Below are 21,781 nucleotides of genomic sequence, written 5' to 3'. Positions count from 1 at the left end.
GTGACCAAGGAAATATGATAAGAATAGAGACAAATTGATTTTGCATCAAAAAGTACAGTTCTGAAAAATTTCAAGGCCTAAATGAAATCTTTGGATTTATGGGTTTTGTTTATTTAAGCAATTTTGAGTCTCAGCACCTTTGATATTTGAGCTGTGAAACAAACTGTCATTCATTCTTTCAGGAGCACGTGCAGAAACTAATTCCCGTGTAAGTGGTGTTGATGGATATGAGACGGAAGGCATTCGAGGACTCCGGGCTCTTGGTGTTAGGGATCTTTCATACAGGCTGGTCTTTCTTGCCTGCTGTGTTGCACCCACCAACCCAAGGGTGAGTCTTAATAGAATGGAAAAGGTTGAGAAAGACGTCCCCTGGGGCTGCCACAACAATATAGGCTTCTGAAACTGCTGAGTTATCTAGTCAGTGTTAATGGTGGGGTGGGAGGATTCTTTAGTTTTTGTGTTTTTTGGTGGTTTGGTTTTTTTTTTAAGATTTTATTTATTTGTGAGAGCTCGCATAAGCGAGCAGCAGCAGGAGAGGGACTCCCACTGAGCAGGGAGCCTGATGCGGGGCTTGATCCCAGGATCCCGAGATCATGACCTGAGCTAAAGGCAGTTGCTTAACCAACTGAGCAACCCAGGCACCCCTGATTCAAATCTTTTCATGTGTTTCTGACCTTGAGGAAAAACCTGTTTTCATATTTAAGAGCTCAGTGCCTTAAGAGCATTGATAAAAATTATCCATGGTATAATTTTATTGTTTTTTTAATTAACACAGTTGCTCTATCATGCTCCTGGAGAAAGTACAAATAGAAAAATATAGTAATCTGGGAAGTAAAGTAACTTGATCTTTCTGTGAGCGATGGATTCCTGGTATTAATAGTTGTGTAAAACTTGATTCTGTGTCCTTAGTGGGAAAGCAGTGAGAAAAAGTTTGGAAAATAGTCCAGTATTGGAAGAAGAGAGGTGAATATAATACTATGTTACTTTATGTTCGTATCAGTGATTAACATCTTATTATGGCTCATCTCTTGAGCGTTCAGATTCATTTCGATAGCAATATAAAACAGTGTTAGCTTTTTTGTTTTCAATTCACTGGAGAAATGACGAACTCTTCAGTATCTTGATTAACTTAGGCCTTACAAGTTTGGGGATTTTTTTGAAAACCTTTGTAGTCCAGAGATTCTGAAGCTGACTTCCCAGGCTATTTTTTGTTTGTAATGAAGCTCTCTCTGTTTCACTTTACTTTGACTGTTCCATGCAAGTATATTTTCCTTTCTTCTCCACTCCTCAGTTTGGAGGGAAAGAGCTCCGAGATGAGGAACAGACCGCTGAGAGCATTAAGAACCAAATGACTGTGAAGGAGTGGGAGAAAGTGTTTGAAATGAGTCAGGATAAAAATCTGTACCACAATCTCTGTACCAGCCTGTTCCCTACTATACATGGTAAGAGTTCTTTCCATTTGTGGCATAAACTTGAAATCAAAATGATGATTAAGAAATAGCAATGAATACCTATGTTAACTATACTGGAACTTAAAAATTTTTTTAAAACAGCAATCAGTGATTTCTTACAGCACATAAATCAGATCAAAAGATTTTTTAGTGGACTTACAAGGGGTGTTAGAGTCATTTACAAAAAGACAGATATTACATGATTCCACTTAAAATGAGGTACCTAGAATAGGCACGTTCATAGGGACACAAAATAGAAAGAGGTTACCTGGGGGGCAGGGGACTGGGGAGTTAGTGTTTCATGGATAAAGTCTCTGTTGAGGATGATGAAAAGTTCTGGAGAACGGGTAAGGGTGGTGGTTATAAAACATAGTGTATTTAATTCTGCTGAATTGTACACTTAAAAATTATAGTAAATTTTATGTTATGTATATTTTAACATGATTTTTTTTTTTAAAAGAAAAAAGTTCATTTAGGCTTCTTTTTCTGGCTTTAGGGTAGAACTGTACTTAAGTATATTCTAATATGTTAGACTAATATACTGGTTTTTTTTTCAAGAAGGAGATTTCATGATGTTTCTTGGTTATATGTACTATGTCTGTACTTTCAGTGGTTTCTTTGTGTTTCCTTGGCTGTTGGTTGCTAGTTGCTCACCATCATTTAATCCCCTTTGTGTGTTGAAGGATGTGACTAAATTTTCAAGCCTCGTGCTTTACCCTTGTTTTTTCCATCCTTTCATACTGAATTGGAGTTATGGCAGGAACTCATGGGGTTATGGGTATTTCTCTTAGGTATATATTTTTAACTATTTAAAAGTAAAGTAATTTTTTTTCTATCTAAATATTTGGCCAGTGAAATTGTACTAAATCCTTTATGTTAATAATCTTTTATGGATTTTAGAGTGTCCTCCCTTAATTGAGTAGTAGGAGTCCCAATTTTGATCTAGCTCTACTCCCCCCCCCCCCAGAAATAAATCTATTGCTGCATAACAAATTACCCCCAAAACTTAGTGGCTTCAAACAACAAATAGTGTCTCATACAGTCTATGGGTCAGGATTTGAGAGAAGCTTGGGTGGTTCTGGCTGAGTGGTTCCTACTCAGTCTTTCACGAGGATGCAGCTAAGATATCAGCTGGGGCTGCAGTCATCTGAAAGCTTGACTAGGCTGAAGGACTTACCTGTTAGTGCTAGCTGTTAGCTCAATTTCTTGCCACATGAATCTCTTTCATAGGGCTGTTTTAGTGTTCTCACAAACCAGCAGCTGGCTTCCTCTAGATCATGCATCCAAGAGAGCAAAGCAGGGAGGAAATAAAATACTTCTCAGGACCTACCTAGTCTCAGAAGTTACACACCCTCACTTCACCATGTGCTATATTTTAGAAGCAAGATATGAAGGCCAGCCACTCCTAAACAGAAGAGACTTAAGGTCCATTTTCAAGTGAGAAGCATCAAAGAATTTGTATACTATTTAAAAGCCATGACGCTTCCCAACACATTTGTTTCAAAGATCATAAGTCAGAGAAGTTTTGTTTGTGGAATGGATTCTTTTTTCTGCCTTTAAGGGGTGGTTTGTGTAAATGTGCCCAGCGCTTAGTTGATAGAATTCACAAAAAGTCGTAATAATGAGCACAGAAAAAAATGGATTTTTAACAGCACATTTTTAAAGATCCAGGTTTTTTTTCTGTACATTTCCTTCTTATATTGGATTCATAAAAAGCTTGTAGAAGCAGCCATAAATCACATTCAGCATCTTATCTAATCCATAGCAGTTCATTTAGAGTGTTTCTGTATTTAGCACTATTCACTGTTGGTGATACAAAAGAAGTAAATCATGGACTGTTTCCTCAAACTCTGGATACAACAGCAAGATCTGCTGTTGGAAAGAACTAGTGAGTGCAGTGTGCTGTGCTGGACATAGTTTATTTATGGAGTTATTTTGAGAAGTACTACATCAGAAAAGGCTTTATGAGGAAGTAGGACTTGAAGGAAAGACTCTTAGGATGGTGAGCATCACCATTGGTGACATCTGTGGTATAGGTGAGAACATTGGGACAGTGATTAGGTGGCTTTAAGTTCACAAAGCAAGAACCGAGATTAGAGGCCAGATATTTTTATTCAGTCTTACACTTCACTTCAGCTCTCTTGGCTCTTGATTAGTAAACATGTGTTGTAGTTTCTTGTGAAATTGTTTAACCTCATATTGAAAAATACCTTGTGTTTTCTTTTTAGGCAATGATGAAGTAAAACGGGGTGTCTTGCTGATGCTCTTTGGTGGTGTTCCAAAGACAACGGGGGAAGGAACCTCTCTTCGAGGGGACATAAATGTTTGCATTGTTGGTGACCCAAGTACAGCTAAGAGCCAGTTTCTCAAGTAAGTGTTTGCCTGAGGTAGTACATTGGAAAAAACAGTGTGTATAGTTCCAGGTTTTCTGTGCTGTCAAGAATGCAGTCAGTGTGCCTTTACTAAAGCAGGAGTATAGATTATGACTGTTGAAAATATAACTTGCTTAGATTAAATCACCTTAATTTGTTTAACAGAATGTGACAACATTTTACAATTTTTTAGAACAGGGAAAAATTGCCTGTAATCTCAATCCCATTTAGAATTCTTTTAATCCTTGTATAATGTCTTCGTATAATCTTTATAAGTCTTTGGATACATGAATATGTATTTTCATGGTTATAAATCATAGCATAGCTTTTTTTTTTTTTAAGATTTTATTTATTTATTTGACAGGGACACAGCGAGGGAGGGAACACAAGCAGGGGGAGTGGGAGAGGGAGAAGCAGGCTTCCTGTGGAGCAAGGATCCCAATGCGGGGCTTGATGACAGGACCCTGGGATCATGACCTGAGCGGAAGGCAGACGCTTAACGACTGAGCCACCCAGGCACCCCAGCATAGCAATTTTTAATTTTAATTTGCCCTAATTTCCATGTTTATTTTCACCATTTTTTATTGGTGTACCATAACTTAAAAATTATTTTCCTAGCCTGTCTTCATTTATTTTAATGATTATGGATATCAATACAGTGAACATCATGATTTGTATAAATTTTTATTTTATTTTGTTTTGTTTCCTTTGGGAAAATCCCTAAGCATGGGATTGCTGAGACTAAGGATACAAACATTTTTAAGGTTTTTGGGGGTTTTTTTTAAGATTTTATTTATTTGACAGAGACACAGCAAGAGAGGGAACACAAGCAGGGGGAGTGGGAGAGGGAGAAGCAGGCTCCCCGCAGAGCAGGGAGCCTGTTGTGGGGCTCGATCCCAGGACCCTGGGATCATGACCTGAGCCAAAGGCAGACACTTAATGACTGAGCCATCCAGGCACCCCCATTTTTAAGGTTTTTAACTAGGAAACTGCTTTCCAATAGCAGTGCAATAAGGATGAGACACTTATGCTAACCTTATCAGTATGTGTACTGTTTTAGCAGTTTTGCTTATTTTTAGAAGCTATAGCAAATACTTAGTTTCAAACTTTTAAGAAACTTGGAGGTCAAAATAAAAGCAACCAGTTTTGAAACACCTGCTGTGTTCTTGGTGCTGTATATGTATATGCATCTTGTCCTAGCAGCACCCAGACAGGCATGTAAAATAATCATCTTTTTGGGGGGAGGCAAACAAAACTTCTCTGAAACTTAGTAAATTACCCAACTTCTCATAGCTAACAAGTGACTGCTGAGCCATGAATATTAGAATTCAGATGTATCTGACTGCAAAGCTTTTGCTCTTCATAGTATATCAAGCTGCTTTTCCTTTATTTGGGAAATTTGTAAAATGGCACTGTTCTAGAACAGAGAACATTTTTAGTTGGTTTGGAATTTTATAAGTAAGTATTATTTCCTTCACATATATCAAGGACTAGGCTTTAGATTTGAAAATAGTAGTCCTAGGTTGAAAGGAATTCGTCTGGGGTGCCTGGGTGGCTCAGTCTGTTAAGTGTCTGCCTTCGGCTCAGGTCATGATCCCAGAGTCCTGGGATCCGAGCCCTGTGTCCAGGTCCCTGCCCAGCGGGGAGCCTGCCTCTCCCTCTGCCGCTCCCCCTGCTTATGTTCGCGTTCTTTCTCTCTCTCTCTTTGTGTGTCAAATAAAATCTTTAAAAAGCGGGGGGGGGGGGTTCTTCTGTCTTCATTTCCTCTGTTCCCACCTCCCCTCCACCACCACAAAAAGATGTGCCACAGTGTTGCTGTTGGTAACAGAATTGTACACAGTTATCTTAGAAATAGCCTTTTATATCTATTTATATCTTTTAGCATCTTTATTGCAATATAATTTCCATATCATAAAATTCACCTCTTCAAAGTATACAGTTCAGTGGTTTTAGTATATTCACAGTGTTGTATGACCATCACCAAACTAAGTTTACAACATTTTCATTACCCAAAAAGAAATCCCATACCCACTAGCAGCCTTCATTCTCCCCACTGGCCATAGGCAACCACTAATCTATGTTTGAGTCTCTATCTGGACATTTCCTAGAAATGGAATCATATACTATGTGATTCATTTTGACTGGCTTCTTCTATTTAGCATAATGTGTTCAAGGTTCAGCCATGTTGGAGCATGCCGGTACTTCATGTCCTTTTATTACCTAATATTCTATCGTACGTATTTACCACATTTAGTTGTCTATTTATCAGTAATGGGCATTTGGATTGTTTCTACTTTGGCTTTTATAAGCAATGCTGCTATGAACATTAGCATATAAGTTTTCACCATTTTTTTTAATTGTAAAATACACATCACATTTACCATTTTAAACATTTTTATATGTACATTTCTGTGGCATTAAGTACATTCAAATTGTGCGGTCATCACCACCATCCATCTTCAGAACTCCATCTCCCAAACTGAAAGTCTCTGCATTAAAACAGTAACTTCACATTTACCCCTGTCCCAGCCCCTAGCAACCACCATCCTACTTTCAGTCTCTAAATTTAATTATTCTAGGTCCCTCATATACATGGAATCATACAGTATTTGTCCTTTTGTGACTGGTTTATTTTACTTAGCATAATAGTGAGGGGTCATCCATGTTGTAGAATATCTTAGAATTCCTTTCTTTTAAAGAGTGAATAATAATCGATTGTATGGACTTAACCACCTTTTGTTTTATCTGTTCATCCATTGATAGACATTTGGGTTTCCACCTTTGGGCTATTGTGAATAATGCTGCTGTGAACATTGATGTGCAAGTATCTGTTCAAGTCTCTGCTTGCAATTCTTTGGGTTAATTTTAGCTTTTAAAATTTAGGTCCTTGGGGCGCCTGGGTGGCTCAGTTGGTTAAGCATCTGCATTCGTCTTGGGTCATGATCCTGGAGTCCTGGGATCCAGCCCCACATCGGGCTCTGTGCTCAGTGGGGAGTCTGCTTCTCCCTCTCCCTCTGCTCCTCCCCCCACTAGCGTTCTCTCTCTCTCTCTCTCAAATAAATAAATAAATAAGGTCCTTGATCCATTTTGAGTTAATTTTTTATATAGTATGAGGTAGGGGTCCAACTTTATTCTTTTGCCTGTGGATATCCAGTTATTTGAATGCCAAGACTATTCTTTTAGCCTGTTGAATTGTTTTTGGCACCTTTGTTGAAAATCAGTTGACTGTAAGTGTCAGGGTTTATTTCTGGACTCTCGGTTATTTTCATAATCTCGATGTCTGTCCTTAGGCCAATATCACACTATCTTAATTACTATAGTTTTGTAGTAAGTTTCCAAATCAGAAATGTGAGTCATCCAACTCTTCTTTTTCCAGATTGTTTTGGCTATTCTGGGTACCTTGAGTTTTCACATGAATTTTATTATTATTTTTTTTAATTTTTTATTTTTTAGTTTTAGAGAGAGCGCACATGAGTGGCAGGGGGAGGAGCAGAGGGAGAGGGAGAAAGAGAATCCCAAGCAGGCTTCACATCCGGAGTGGAGCCCAATTGTGGGGCTCGATCTCACAACCCTGAGATCATGATCCAAGCTGAAATCAAGAATCAGACACCCAACCAGCTGAGACACCCAGGTGTCCCCTACATGAATTTTAGGATCTGCTTTGTCAGTTTCTACAAAGCGAGTTGTGATACTAATAGAGATTGCATTAATATGTAGATCAATTTGAGGTATATTATCTTTTTAATAATTTTAAGTCTTCTGATCCATGAACATGGGATATCTTTGCATTTATTTAGGTTTTTAATTTTTTTCAATGGTGTTTTGTAGTTTTCACAGTATAAGCTTGTGCTTCTTAAATTTGTTCATAAGTATTTTATTCTTTTTCATGCTATTGTAAGTAGAACTGTTTTCCTATTTTCATTTTTTACTTGTTCATTGCAGGTGTATAGAAATACAATAGATTGTTGATCTTTTATCTTGCAATCTTGCAAGTACTCATTTATTCTGTTTTAGTGGATTCCATAGGATTTTCTAACTATAAGGTCATGTTATCTGGGAATAGTGATAGTTCTTCCTTTCAAATATAGATGCCTTTTTGTTTTTCTTCCCCAATTGCCCTGGCTAGACTTTTCAATATAATGTTGCACAGAAATGACAAGAGCGAACATCTGTATCTTGTTCCTGAACTTAGGGAGAAAGCATTCAGCCTATTACCGTTAAGTATGATGTTAGCTGTGGGTTTTCATAGATGCCCTTATTAAGTTGTGGGAAATTCTTATATTTCTAGTTTGTTGACTTTTTATCATAAAAGGGTGTTGGATTTTGTCACATGCTTTTTCTGCATCTATCGAGATTGTTCTTATCCTTTATTCTGTTGCTATGTCATATTATTAATGTTTAGATCTTAAACCAATCTATTATTTTGGAATAAATCTCAGATACAGTTTTGTCTTGTTTTGTTTTTTAAGTGCAAGGCCTTCTAATAGATCATTGTTGCCAAACTTAATTATTAAAGACTTCTTTAAAATGATGTTCTTGTCGGGGGAGACGGACCATGAGAGACTATGGACTCTGAGAAACAAATTGAGGGTTCTAGAGGGGAGGGGGGTGGGGGGATGGGTTAGCCTGGTGATGGGTATTAAAGAGGGCATGTATTGAATGGAGCACTGGGTGTTATACACAAACAATGGATCATGGAACACTACATCAAAAACTAATGATATAATGTATAAAAAAAGGGGAAAAAATGATGTTCTTGTCATGTATGAACTTCATCTTCCATTTGACAGGAATGGATTTAAATTGATTTAAAAGGCCAAAGGAGATACAAGGCTTTCTGTTCAGTCTGTGACATATGTCTTTATGAACTGCTTATGTTTAATACCTCTCTCAGATGTTCTTTAGGAAATTTCAATTTTTGGGGGCGCCTGGGTGGCTCAGTCAGTTAAGTGGCTGCCTTTGGCTCAGGTCATGATCCCAGGGTTCTGGGATCAAGTCCCACATCGGGCTCCTTGCTCAGCAGGGAGCCTGCTTCACTCTCTCCCTCTGCCTGCCTGCTGCTCCCTCTCTTGTGCTCTCTCTATCTTCCTCTCTCTATGTCAAATAAATAAATAAAATCTTAAAAAAAAAAAAGAAATTTCAATTTTTGATTGACATAAGCCCTGTCAGCTGACATTTCTAGAAAAGATGCTTTTGTAGTCATGTGTTAATGAATATGATAACGTTGAACAGGCACGTGGAGGAGTTCAGCCCCAGAGCTGTCTACACCAGTGGCAAAGCATCCAGTGCTGCTGGCTTAACAGCAGCTGTTGTAAGAGATGAAGAATCTCATGAATTTGTTATTGAAGCTGGAGCTTTGATGTTGGCTGATAATGTAAGAACATTTTATACTTTACTAAAGAAATCAGAATAGCCCCTACCCTATCAAAAAGGCCTATAAATTTCTATTAAAGAGAAAGCCTTTAAAAAAAAACCCATTTTTAGTAAATAATTCATAGTTTTATTAACTTAGAATTTGAGATAGTCATCATTAATTGGTTTCTGAGCTTCTCTAGAATGTATTGCCTGCCCTGAGCATGTGTTTGCTGTGACTAGTAGTTCCCAGCATTTGTTCCTTTCCAGACCATGACACCTCTATGAGTATGTCTCTTGCATTTTACATGTATTTGACATAGATCTGTTAGATCTGTGAAAGCATATAAGCTGTAGCTGTACGTTTATAAATGTTGTTCCAACTTTACCCTTCACTACCCCAGCCTAAAATGAATGCTAAGGTGACCCAGAATATTTGACCTAGAGATTTACACAAAGTTCTGATGTTGAATAAGGATGCAGTAAGTAACTGTATGTTTTTAATCCTGCTCTTGGTTTAAAATGAGTCAACATATATGGTTCCTTCTAGCTCTGGAATCTGTCGAACTATCCTACTCTATCTAGTAGGGGAAATTAAGATTGCTTAGTTACCTACCTTAGAGTTATTTAGAGAATGAAAAGATCTCTGTAGTAGCAAACTTGAGTTTATACTTGGCATTTGACATCTCAAAGGCAATTTCTTGTGCTAATTTGTTTGGTTACAAGGGTGTATGTTGTATTGATGAATTTGATAAGATGGATGTGCGGGATCAAGTTGCTATTCACGAGGCTATGGAACAGCAGACCATCTCTATCACTAAAGCAGGAGTGAAGGTATGTATGTTCACTTCTGTTCTGCTGCATCATGCCTTAGCCTTAAAAATTAGTGTAGCTCTAGAAACGTTCACTTGGATAAAATGCATTATTTCAACGTGAAATGCTGATCATTGAAGTGGGAAACATAGCCCTGAGCATTATTAATCCAAATTATAGGCGCTTTTTAGGGTACTTAGAAAATGTATTGCTATGACAGAAAATAGAGAAAGCATTGGTAAAATTTTTAGCATTTCACTTCTCAGAATTTCCACCAAGCTTCTATATTCTTTGATAATGTGTGCTTCCAGTTGTAACAAAAAATAATCAGTCAACAGATTATTTAAATGAAAATAATAAGTACAGTATGGTAACCAATATTAGAGAGAAACCAAACTTTTTAAATAAAAGTAATGCATTCAAATAGGTAAGGAAAATTTAAGCAGTAGAATAAAATATAAATTAAAAGGTGAAATCTTCCCCTGCAATTCCTATCACCAATAAATGCTCAGAAGTTATGGCCCTTTCAGAAATTTTTCATATATAAGTAAGCATAATACATATAAGTTCTTTGCTCATTTAACTTCATAATTTTGTTTTGGCAATCTTTCTATACCAGCACATATTAGATCCATTTTAGTATTTATTTTACTACATGGTTTTCAAGTCTTGTGTCCCCCAGTTTGGCTCATTAGATTCCCATAGAGTGACATTTGGTCATTTTCAGCCTTTTGATTACAAGCCATATTGTAGTAAACATCCTTGAACATGCATCTTCCTGTACCTAGCTGCAAGATAAATTCCTAACAAATTGCTGGCTTAAAAAATGTGTGTGTCATAACCCCACCATTAATATGGGAGTGCCTGTTTGCTATACGTTACCAGACTTTAATTTTGATGATTCAGTAGGTGAAAAATGATGCCTTAATATTTTGGTTTGCATTTAGTTAATTATGAGTAAGATTGAGCATTTTGTCCTATGTTTATTGACCATTCCAGATGTCTTTTTAAACCTATAACAATGATTTCTTTTATGGTCAGGCTACTCTGAATGCCAGGACGTCCATTTTGGCAGCAGCAAACCCAATCAGTGGACACTATGACAGATCAAAATCTTTGAAACAAAATATAAATTTGTCAGCTCCCATCATGTCCCGATTTGATCTCTTCTTTATACTTGTGGATGAATGTAATGAGGTAACTGTGTGAACTGTCGCTCTTGGGTTCCTTTGTTATTTCCAATTTGAGTAACTGAAGGAGACAAGACTATAGGATGTACTCTTGAACGGCTGGTGCATGTGTTTGCACTGACTTTCATTTCTCTCAGAATGGCATAAGATTGGGCAAAAGGTTTATTAAGAAAATCAAAATAAAGTCACTTTAATTGCTGGCTCCACTTAATTGTGCTGAGGAATATTGAGTTTTTTGTTGTTTTTGTTACTGTTTTTTTAATTCTGAAGAGATAAAAGGAAACATTATGGTTAACTCCCAGCCATACTCTTAAAGATTTTTACAGGAATTTTTTTTTGTTGGGTGTTGTTTTTTGTTTGTTTGTTTTTTAGTAAGCTTGGAAAAAATTGGTTTTTTTCCACCAAATCATGAGTCATTTATCTTCCTATATCTTCCCATCCAGTTGTTGAATGTATATCATACTTTTTTCCTAATTATGTAACAGTTTTAAGGTTGACTGTAAACTTGTAGATTTACTTGGATTCTAACATGTTAGTTATTAAAGTTATTTATACCTAGACTTAAATATTCAGCCACATTGCACAGCTCAGATATGCACAGAAGTACAAAATGACATTATATGGAAGCTAACATTCTAGGCTATACAGTTAATTGCTGAGCATGAAAGTCCCTACATTACATTAGACAAAATGATTACCTCTTGCTTATAGCGAAACTTTATTATCTAAATAAAAGCTGCCTTCCATTATGTGAATGTTTGGGGATTTTTAGTTTTTTATGTTTTGTTTTTTCCCTTCACAAATCCATATAAATATTTAACCCAGTCCTCCCCCTTCCCTATCTCCACCCTCATAGCTGGGAGTTGTCTGATTTTCATATATTTGTGTTTGTGTGTGATTCTTCAAAGATTTTATTTATTTGACAGAGAGAGCACAAATAGGCAGAGTGGTAGGCAGAGGGAGAAGCAAGCTCCCTGCTGAGCAGAGAACCCTATGTGGGGCTTGATCCCAGGACCATGGGATCATGACCTGAGCCAAAGGCAGCTGCTTAACCGACTCAGCCACCCAGGCACCCCTGTGTGTGATTCTTTAATTTAGTTTTTAAACTTTTTAATTGGAAATAATTTCAAACTTACAGAAAAGTTGCAAGAAATAGAATAGTGCATGTAGCACCCATGTACCCTTTATTCACATATTAACATTTCTCTATATATCTATGGTTTTTTTGTACTATAGGAGAGAAAATTGCTTATTTTTAGTGTGATTTTTTTTAAGATTTTATTCATTTATTTGTCAGAAAGAGAGCACATGCAAGGGGGAGCGGCAGGCAGCCACTTAACCGACTGAGCCACCTAGGCGTCTTTTTTTTCAATGTGAATAACAATTCTTTGATTATCTTCATATATTCACAAGTGGCAATATAATATTGTGGCTAAGAGCATGGACTCTGAAGCTAGACTGTTCAAATCCTGGCTCCATTATGTATTGTGATGTCAGAAAAGCTACTTTACCTCTCTGGGCCTCAATTTACTTATCTGTAAAATAGGGATAATATTACCTACCTAATAAGATTTTTGTGAGGGTTGCATGAGTTAAATGCTTCTAGACACACTTAAGGCAACAGTGCCTGGCATATACGGAGCACCCTAGAAATCTTAATTCTGGTGTTGTTATTAAAGTCCATTAATTCCTTCAGGAATATTCTTAGCATGGGGCAAAGGTATGCATTAAACTATTAATTTTAGGGGTGCCTGGGTGGCTCAGTCGTTAAGCGTCTGCCTTCGGCTCAGGTCATGATCCCAGGATCCTGGGATCGAGCTCCGCATCGGGCTCCCTGCTCAGCGGGAAGCCTGCTTCTCCCTCTCCCACTCCCCCGCTTGTGTTCCCTCTCTCGCTGTGTCTCTCTCTGTCAAATAAATAAATAAAAATCTTAAAAAAAAAAAAACAAAAACTTTTGATTTTAAATGAAACTGGTACTAAACTTTGCTCAGAAACTTGGTACCCATTGATACAGCTTTCATTGGCATATTAGAGCTTGTTTTTAGCTATAAATAATTTTGTAATGCCAGGAATAATCTGGAGTGGATATTATTGTGACTGACCAAAGTGATTTTCTTCTTTTGAATTAGGTTACAGATTATGCTATTGCCAGACGTATAGTAGACTTGCATTCAAGAATTGAGGATTCCATTGATCGTGTCTATTCCCTTGATGATATCAGGAGGTATCTTCTCTTTGCAAGACAGTTTAAACCCAAGGTAACTTGCCCTTTTGTACTGGCATAGGGCATTGAAGAGGGCATTAATAAAAAGGGTTCTGTGGAAATTAACTGAACTTGTTTGGGGTTTTGTTTGTTTTTGTTTTGTTTTCTTTTTGAGGTTTTTCTGTTTTGAGAACAATGTTCAGAAAATTGGGAAGAGGAAATTTTCTAAAAATGTGAATAATTTTCTTTTACTTGTTAGGTGCTAATAAAAAGATTTTTATGGGTGAAGAATTTTGGATAACCAAATAAAGTCGGACATACTTTTATTTCAGCCATTATTCCTAAGAATCTTAAAATTATATGAGCTCAAATCAGTAGTCTACTGAATGTTCTGGAATCTTTAAGGAAAAATTTGGATTCCTTTAGGTCATTGTGATGAACATGGCTTAATATTTTACAGTAATTGATGTAGTTCATTTAATTGAATCTGTACTGGATCCAGGACATTTATTTTTATTTATTTATTTATTTTTTTTTTTAAGATTTTATTTATTTATTCATGAGAGAGAGAGAGAGGCAGAGGGAGAAGCAGGCTCCCCGCCGAGCAGGGAGCCCGATGCGGGACTCGATCCCAGGACCCTGGGATCATGACCTGAGCTGAAGGCAGACGCTTAACCATCTGAGCCACCCAGGCACCCAGGACATTTATTTTTAAAGTAAACTTTGTAATCCATTTGTTTTGTTTAACATTTTCCTAAAATAGAATACCAAAAAAAAAAAAAATTGATTCTGGTTGAGGTTTTTACACTATTGTCTGGCTCAACTTTGGGGAGTTGCCCTTAGATTTTAATTATCTATCACCTTCACTGATTATATGTAATATTGAGATTGATTCTCATTGTCCTGAAAGAAGCTTAATGAGGCATTTAAAACTAAGGGTTATTGGTCACATATGTTTAAGGAGGCTTTTGTTCTCTATGACTGTACCGGTCCTATGACCTTGGCAGGCTTCCTTAATGGGCTGAGTTCCTCGCTCTGAAAAACGGAGTATTCTTTTTAATATTCTCACTTTGTTGTTATTATTCAACAAATAATAAGGTTTACTGAAATAGCTGGAGTGTGTGTGTGTGTGTGTGTGTGTGTGTAGACCTCTCTTTTTCTCAAAGACAGCATAAGTTAATTAACTGAGTTTCAAGAACAGTTTGAGCATTAATTTTTTTTAATGAGCTTTGGCATCTTGGGTTTAAAAGGCATTACATCCTGTTCCACTGCTTTAGCTTGTTCTGTGTCTTTTAGAAATGGCATTTGCTTAAATACCCTGCTGTATTCCTGTTGACAAAATTAGTATATGAAATTCACAGGCATCCTTAGTTTAGTGTTTTTTGTTTGTTTGTTTTTTAAGATTTTATTTATTTGACAGAGATAGCAGGAGAGCACAGGCAGGGGGAGCAGCAGAAGGAGAGGGAGAAGCAGGCCCCCCGCTGAGCAGGGAGCCTGATGTGGGGCTCCATCCCAGGACCCTAGGAACATGACCTAAGCCGAAGGCAGTCCCTTAACCAACTGAGCCACCCAGGCACCCCAGTTTAATTTCTTTTGAAATGCATTTCAGTGTTAATTCTTTGTTGACTACAGAGTTTTGACCCTCACAGTTCCCCAGAGTGTCTCTACCTGGAAGGCTCTTAAACTTATGTTTAATGCAGCTCCCATCAAGTAGAAAAGCTCTGACTTCGGTGATGTTCTGAAACAGATTTCTAAAGAGTCAGAGGACTTCATTGTGGAACAGTATAAACGTCTCCGCCAGAGGGATGGCTCTGGGGTAACCAAGTCTTCATGGAGGATTACAGTGCGACAGCTCGAGAGCATGATCCGTCTCTCTGAAGCAATGGCTCGGATGCACTGCTGTGACGAGGTATCAAAGTCACCTTAACATAACGGGAGGAAAGAGCAATTGATTTGTTGGTTTATAAGCATGTTTTTATCTTTGGTATGACCGTTGAGTGCTCATAGGATACACGATGCTAGGATTTGTCCCTTGAAGGTTGCTGGTAAACATTTACTATAGTTAGATTAATATGATGAAATAATCATGTCATAGATTATAGAGTACATATAGAGGTGAGTTACCATTAAGAGGTAGATGATCCTCCTGAAGTATTGTGAGAAAGTCTCAGTAGTAGCCTAAAGCGACATCATCACATCACAAGAAGGGTGAGTACAATGTAATAAGTTATTTTGAGAGAGAGAGACCACATTCACATAACTTTCATTACAGTATATTGTTGTAATTGTTCCATTTTATTATTAGTTATTGTTAAGCTCTTACTGTACCTAGTTGATAAACTTTATCATAGGTATGTATGAATAGAAAAAAACAGTTTATGTAAGGTTAAGTACTATCTGCAGTTTAGGCATCCACTGGGGGTCTTGGAACATAATCCCTGAGAATAAGGGGAGATACTGTGTACCACATTTTATTTACCCATTGATCCATCAGTGGACATTTGGGTCACTTCCACCTCTTGGCTGTTGTGAATAATGCTGTGATGAACATGAGTATTTATATGTTTTGGATATTCATCCCTTATTAGATACATAACATGCAGATACTTTATCCCATTCTGTAGGTTGCCTTTTTTACTCTGTTGATTACCTTGATGCTCAGAAGTTTTTGGAATTTTATACTGTTTCATTTGTCATTTTTCTCTTTTGTTGCCTGTGCTTTTGACACCATTATCAAATCCAATGTCCTGAGGCTTTTTTCCTGTGTTTTCTTACAAAAGTTTTATAGTTTTAGGTCTTCAATCTATTTTAAGTTAATTTTGTATGTGATGTAAGGCAGGGGTAACTTGATTCTTTTATATAAGATATCCAGTTTCCACAGTACCATTTGTTGAAGAGACTATGCTTTCCCCAAGGAGTGGTCTTGACACCCTTGTCAAAAAAAATTTTGACCATATATGTGAGGATTTAAGGATAACCATTACTCTATATAAGCGCGATCATAGAGTATGTCCCCCCTTGTGTCTGGTTTCTTTTATACAGCATTAACACTATAAGATACCATCCAGGCTTTGTGTAGCAATAGTTTGCCTGTTTTCATTGCTTTGTAATATTCTGTCAATACATCACAATGATTCACCTGTTCTGTTAATGGATATTTGGATAGTTTCCAATTTGGGTTCTCATGGGATATACATATCTTTTGGTCTATATATGTGTGTGTACATTTCTGTTGGGTATACACCTAGAAGTGGAATTGTTGTCACAGGTTGTAGGTGTGTTCAGTTAAGACTGCCAAAATGCTTTTCCATAGTGGTTGTATCAATTTATATTCCCACCAGCAGTGAATGAAAGTTGTTCTACATTCTTTCCAGTACTATATATTATTGGTCCTTATAAGCCATTCTGGTGAACTTATGGTGTTAACTCATATTCTATGTGTGTGAGAGAAAACTAAAATGCCACTGTGATTTGGTATGGAGAAAATCTGTGTGGTGTATCAAGCACACTGACTTTCTGATTTACTTCATCTTGATTGGTTTAGGTCCAGCCTAAACATGTGAAGGAAGCTTTCAGGCTACTGAATAAGTCAATCATCCGTGTAGAAACACCTGATGTTAATCTAGATCAAGAAGAAGAGGCCCAGATGGAGGTAGATGAGGGCCCAGATGGCATCAATGGTGAGACACTTGTTTACTGTTCTGGAGTTAGGGACCAAAATGTTCTCTGAGATGTTATGGTAAAAGTGTACTTGTTGATAGTTTTGAAGTCTGTATAGCAAAAGGGAAAAAATGGATATTGTACTATTTACAAAGTAAAATACAATTAAATAATATAAAATATATATGCTTGAAAGACTGAAAGAAAATATACCAAAATGGTAAGAGTGGACCTAATTCCCCGGCCTTATTTATCATTATTTTGCTTTTGAATTAAACACATGTTCCAGACAAATACCAGATTTTTAGATTTTGTGTATAATATTGCAAATGAACTTTTAGATCATGAAATCTTTGTACCTGCCATCCTTCCCATTCCTTCCACTTTAGTTTTTTTTGGGTTGTTTTTTGTTTTGAGAGACAGAGAGTGCACTCACACAAGGAGGGACGAGGGGCAGAGAGAATCTTAAGGAGGCTCCACACATGGAGTCCTTCGTGGGGCTCCCTCACAACCCTGAGGTCCTGACCTGAGCCAAAATCAAGAATCAGACGTTTAACCAACTGAGCCACCCAAGCACCTGCTTTCAAATTAGTTTTTGTCTTCACTAGTAGCATTTACAAATTTGCTTCTAATTTATTTGTAAAATTACTAAATACTGAGTATAACTAAATGCTTATTTAGAAGTTAGTATTAAAATAGAAGTAGTAGGGCACCTGGGTGGCTCAGTCGTTAAGCGGCTGCCTTCGGCTCAGGTCATGATCCCAGAGTCCTGGGATCAAGTCCCACATCGGGCTCCCTGCTTGGCGGGAAGCCTGCTTCTCCCTCTCCCACTCCCCCGGCTTGTGTTCCTGCTCTCACTGTCTCTGTCAAATAAATAAATAAAATCTTTTAAAATAATAATAAAATAAAATAGAAGTAGTATACTTACAAACATTTGATAGGGGAGTGTTGGAGGCACAAAAACAAGATTCATATGGTTGATATTTTACTTAGGTCATGTTGACAGCCCTGCTCCTGTGAATGGAGTCAATGGCCACAGTGAAGACATAAACCAAGATTTGGTTCCTAAAGCCTCCTTAAGGTTGAGCTTCCCCGAGTACTGCCGAATCTCCAACCTTATTGTACTTCACCTCAGAAAGATGGAGGAAGGTAAGGCTGTACCTAGTGTGCGCACATGCTCCGTCATTATGTAGGTTGTATTTGCATAAACCACTTCTGTTGCTAAAGATTCTGTTTTGTCAGAAGAGATCATAAACGTTACACAAGCTCGCTTTGGCAAAGAAAGTCTTTGGGATATCAGTATAGCTGACAGTCTGGACATTTACCCGTAAGTTCATTGTCAGACAAAGGTCATTTGTTTAATGTCCTTGGCCTATTTTAATGTTTTTGAGAAGCAGAAGTTGGGATCTGATAATATGTAAAGAAGCACTTAGCAAATGTTTATGCAGATGCAGAATCACTGTTCCTTAGAATAGCTTTACTTCAAATGGATGGAGTCTAGGTTGTTTATATCTTGTAGCCAAGTAATTGAACTGAAAGGACCTTATTAGCCCAGGTTATTCTGTACTAGAAATGAAGTAAAATCCTCATTTCTCCATAGGTAAAGTGTGATACCTGGACACTAGTACACTTCCTACCTTGACTGATTTACTGTGCTATTCTAACATGCCTATAGTTAACCACAAGGCAGAAGGAAAAATAATGAAATCAAGGGGTCGAACTTAAACTTTCATTAGGTGGTTAGCCGTCAGGTAGTTCTTACTTAAAAATCCCCAAATGCTGGCTTCCATACATATTCTCTCATCACAGTGTGCTGTCTGTGATGGAAGAAGAGAACAGCAGAGATTGTCTTAGCTTACTAAAGATTTCAGCCCTGTAGTTTTTCCCCTGTTTCCTTGGAACTGTAGGCCAGGCGCGGGAAGGAGAGAAGGCAATAAAGAGGCCACTAGGACAGACAGGTTTTAGCCCCACCCTCTTCTCACATAAAAACATTGGGGAGCTTACATGTTTGTGTGTTCACATTGTATTTCATTTTTCTCTTTATCATGCAACTGAATTTTAAACATGGCAAACCATTAATGGAATAGAGGTATGGTTAGCACCCAGACACTATCTGCATTCCACAGACAAATTCTGCTAGCTCTTCCTTTAAAAAAAAAAAAAGATACTATTCACCCAGTCAAGTAAGTTGTAAATTCTCAGTCTTCAGGTAGACAGCTGTTGCTAGTCTAGCGCAGGAAGCACAACCTTTTTTTTTTTTTTTTTTTTAAGATTTTATTTATTTATTTGACAGAGAGCACAAGTAGCCAGAGCAGGAGGGAGAGGGAGAAGCAAGCTCTCCGCTGAGCAGAGAGCCCGAGGCAGGGCTCAATCCCAGGACCCTGGGATCATGACCTGAGCCGAAGGCAAATGCTTAACTGATTGAGCCACCCATGCGCCCCACAACTTTTTTTTTTTTTAAGATTTATTTTTGCTAGAGAGAGAAAGCACAAGCATAAGCTGGGGGGAGGGGCAGAGGGTGAACAGGAAGCCCGATGTGGGATCCATCCCAGGACCCTGGGATCATGACCTGAGCCACCTAGGCTCCCCCCACAGGGAGCACAACTTTAAACCAAGAAGGTCACTTACCAAGAACATTTAGATAATGAAGTTTCAGTACACCCATAATAAAACTTTTCAAAGGCATTGTCAGTAAAGCTAGAATTTTCTTGTTTTTGATTTTGTATTTTATTAGCAATAGCTAGAGTCAAGACTGAGTAGTTTTCTTTTATTATACTTTCTGTAGTAGTTGTATTATCCAAGTTCCAACTTTTCTTGTGACTTCAGAGTTCTGCTTTGGAGTCTTAAGAAGTAGAAAGTCATTCAGTATAGATAGACCTTACTGAAATAAATTGGTAATTTTTTATTTTGAGTGAAAGCCCATGGTTCACTTCTTGGTTGATCTCAGCTGCATGAAATCTTCAGTGTTCCAAAGAGGAAAAGTTATGTTTAAGAAGTTTTGTTTGCTGTTGCTAATTTATGCTTTCAGTTGCTATTGGCAAATGTTCCCATGGGTGATGAAGCATAGAAGGTGGAGGAAACACCTTCATACTTTGAAATCTTAATAGCTTTAAGAAACTTGTTTCTTATAATCTCTATTTATTAGATTTTTTTCCTCAGGATAAAGTGAAGTATATTTTAATACAAGTAATATGACAGGTTATTTCAGGCTTACGCTGGAACATTGCAAATCTTATTTGAGCAGATATACTTTCTGACAGGTTGATGGTTATCTAATCTGTACATTATCTTGTTGTGTATGCAAACCCCAAGGATTGGCAATACAATTTGCTAGAAGGAAAATTTAATCCTTTTGAAATGTATTTTTTTGTTGCAGAAGAGGATGAGTCGGCATTAAAGAGGAGTGAGCTTGTTAACTGGTACTTGAAGGAAATCGAATCAGAAATAGATTCCGAAGAGGAACTTATAAATAAAAAGAGAATCATAGAGAAAGTCATTCATCGACTCACCCACTATGTACGTACAGAACTACTCCTGCATGATTATTAATGGGGGAGGGAGTCCATGCCTCATGTTCATTTATTTTGAATTCTTGGGATCTGCTTAGAATTATGAATTGTAAAAAAGAATTTACAGCAGTTAATTGACTTCTTTCCTCTGCTGAAACAAGCAGAACCTAAGTTAAATCTGGGAAGGTGGATTTAGGGTCTTACTGTCTTGAGTGTTTTTAACCTTTGTTTTCTACTCCCATAACCATAAACCTGCAAGCATTCTGACCCCTATCTCCTGTTTTCTATGTTTCCTCTTCCCCATATCCTCACTTCCCACATCACCCAGCCTACATATGTTCTGTCCCAATGATCACTCTTTTCTCAAACTTTAAGCTGTAATCTCTCTGTTTTACTTGATTGGTAAAACCCCAGCCTTGGTTAAATATAATTCTTTAACTATCCTGCATCCAAGCAGTTAAAAGTATCTGGAGAAAGGCATACCACCACGGGCCATGTCCTACTTTAAATTCATGACCACTAATCTCAAGCGGATCGTTCTTTACTGCATCTTACCAACCTCACAATGACGCTGTGCAGTGCTGTGACTTCTCCCACTCTCTTACGGACCATTACAGGCATATTCCTCCCTACCTACATCAGTTGGTCATTCTCTGTATTCAGCCTGTCATTAGCATTTGTCACGTTGATTGCTCCTTCTAAGTCACCATATTTTCCTGGCTCTTTTCCTATCTCTCTGATTATTTCATCTTAGTCTCTTTTCTCAAGTCTTATAACTTTTTAAATGGAGTACTGTCCTCAGTCCTCAGACCTCTTTTCTATTTACATTGATTACCTGAGTGATCTCATTGGGTTCTATGAGTTTAAACCCATCTACTGATGACTCCCAGATTTAGCTCTCACCTCTCCTCTAAACTCCACATGTCTAGCCAGCTGCCTACATGTGAACTATAGGCATCTCACACTCAGTGTGTTCAAAACAGTTCTTCCCCTGTGCCCATGTACTTACTTGTTCTAAGCCTTCTACCTTAGAATCATCCATGATTCCAATTTTCCCTCATAGCTTCTCCTTTTAGCAGCAAACCCCGTGAGCCCTGCCTTCAGTATGTGTATTCTGTGTTCTGTTCTCCCCACCTTCACATCTTAAGGTCCCATGCATGGACTTTCACAGGAGCCTCCTAACTGTCCTCCTTTGTACTGGCTCTGTGTCCAGCAGCCAGACAGAGCTTCT

The 21,781-nt window shown here is 37.7% G+C and overlaps 1 protein-coding gene across 2 annotated transcripts in view; it reads left to right on the top strand.

Annotated features, from left to right (window-relative positions):
- Positions 1 to 21,781, top strand: part of MCM6 (minichromosome maintenance complex component 6) — a 32,291-nt gene that overhangs the window by 7,934 nt on the left and 2,576 nt on the right. The window contains exons 6-16 of one of the 2 annotated variants that reach the window (XM_021695818.1): positions 183 to 328; positions 1,292 to 1,442; positions 3,680 to 3,821; positions 9,056 to 9,197; positions 9,902 to 10,009; positions 11,030 to 11,185; positions 13,308 to 13,436; positions 15,129 to 15,290; positions 16,926 to 17,061; positions 18,035 to 18,190; positions 20,418 to 20,557. In XM_021695818.1, coding sequence (XP_021551493.1) covers positions 183 to 328; positions 1,292 to 1,442; positions 3,680 to 3,821; positions 9,056 to 9,197; positions 9,902 to 10,009; positions 11,030 to 11,185; positions 13,308 to 13,436; positions 15,129 to 15,290; positions 16,926 to 17,061; positions 18,035 to 18,190; positions 20,418 to 20,557 — 1,568 coding nt within the window. The remainder of the gene's footprint in view (positions 1 to 182; positions 329 to 1,291; positions 1,443 to 3,679; positions 3,822 to 9,055; positions 9,198 to 9,901; positions 10,010 to 11,029; positions 11,186 to 13,307; positions 13,437 to 15,128; positions 15,291 to 16,925; positions 17,062 to 18,034; positions 18,191 to 20,417; positions 20,558 to 21,781) is intronic. The other variant, XM_021695819.1, reaches the window with a different exon arrangement.

Source organism: Neomonachus schauinslandi, chromosome 3, assembly GCF_002201575.2.
Source record: "Neomonachus schauinslandi chromosome 3, ASM220157v2, whole genome shotgun sequence".
Classification (NCBI taxonomy): domain Eukaryota; kingdom Metazoa; phylum Chordata; class Mammalia; order Carnivora; family Phocidae; genus Neomonachus; species Neomonachus schauinslandi.
This window is presented reverse-complemented; position numbering and strand designations above follow the sequence as displayed.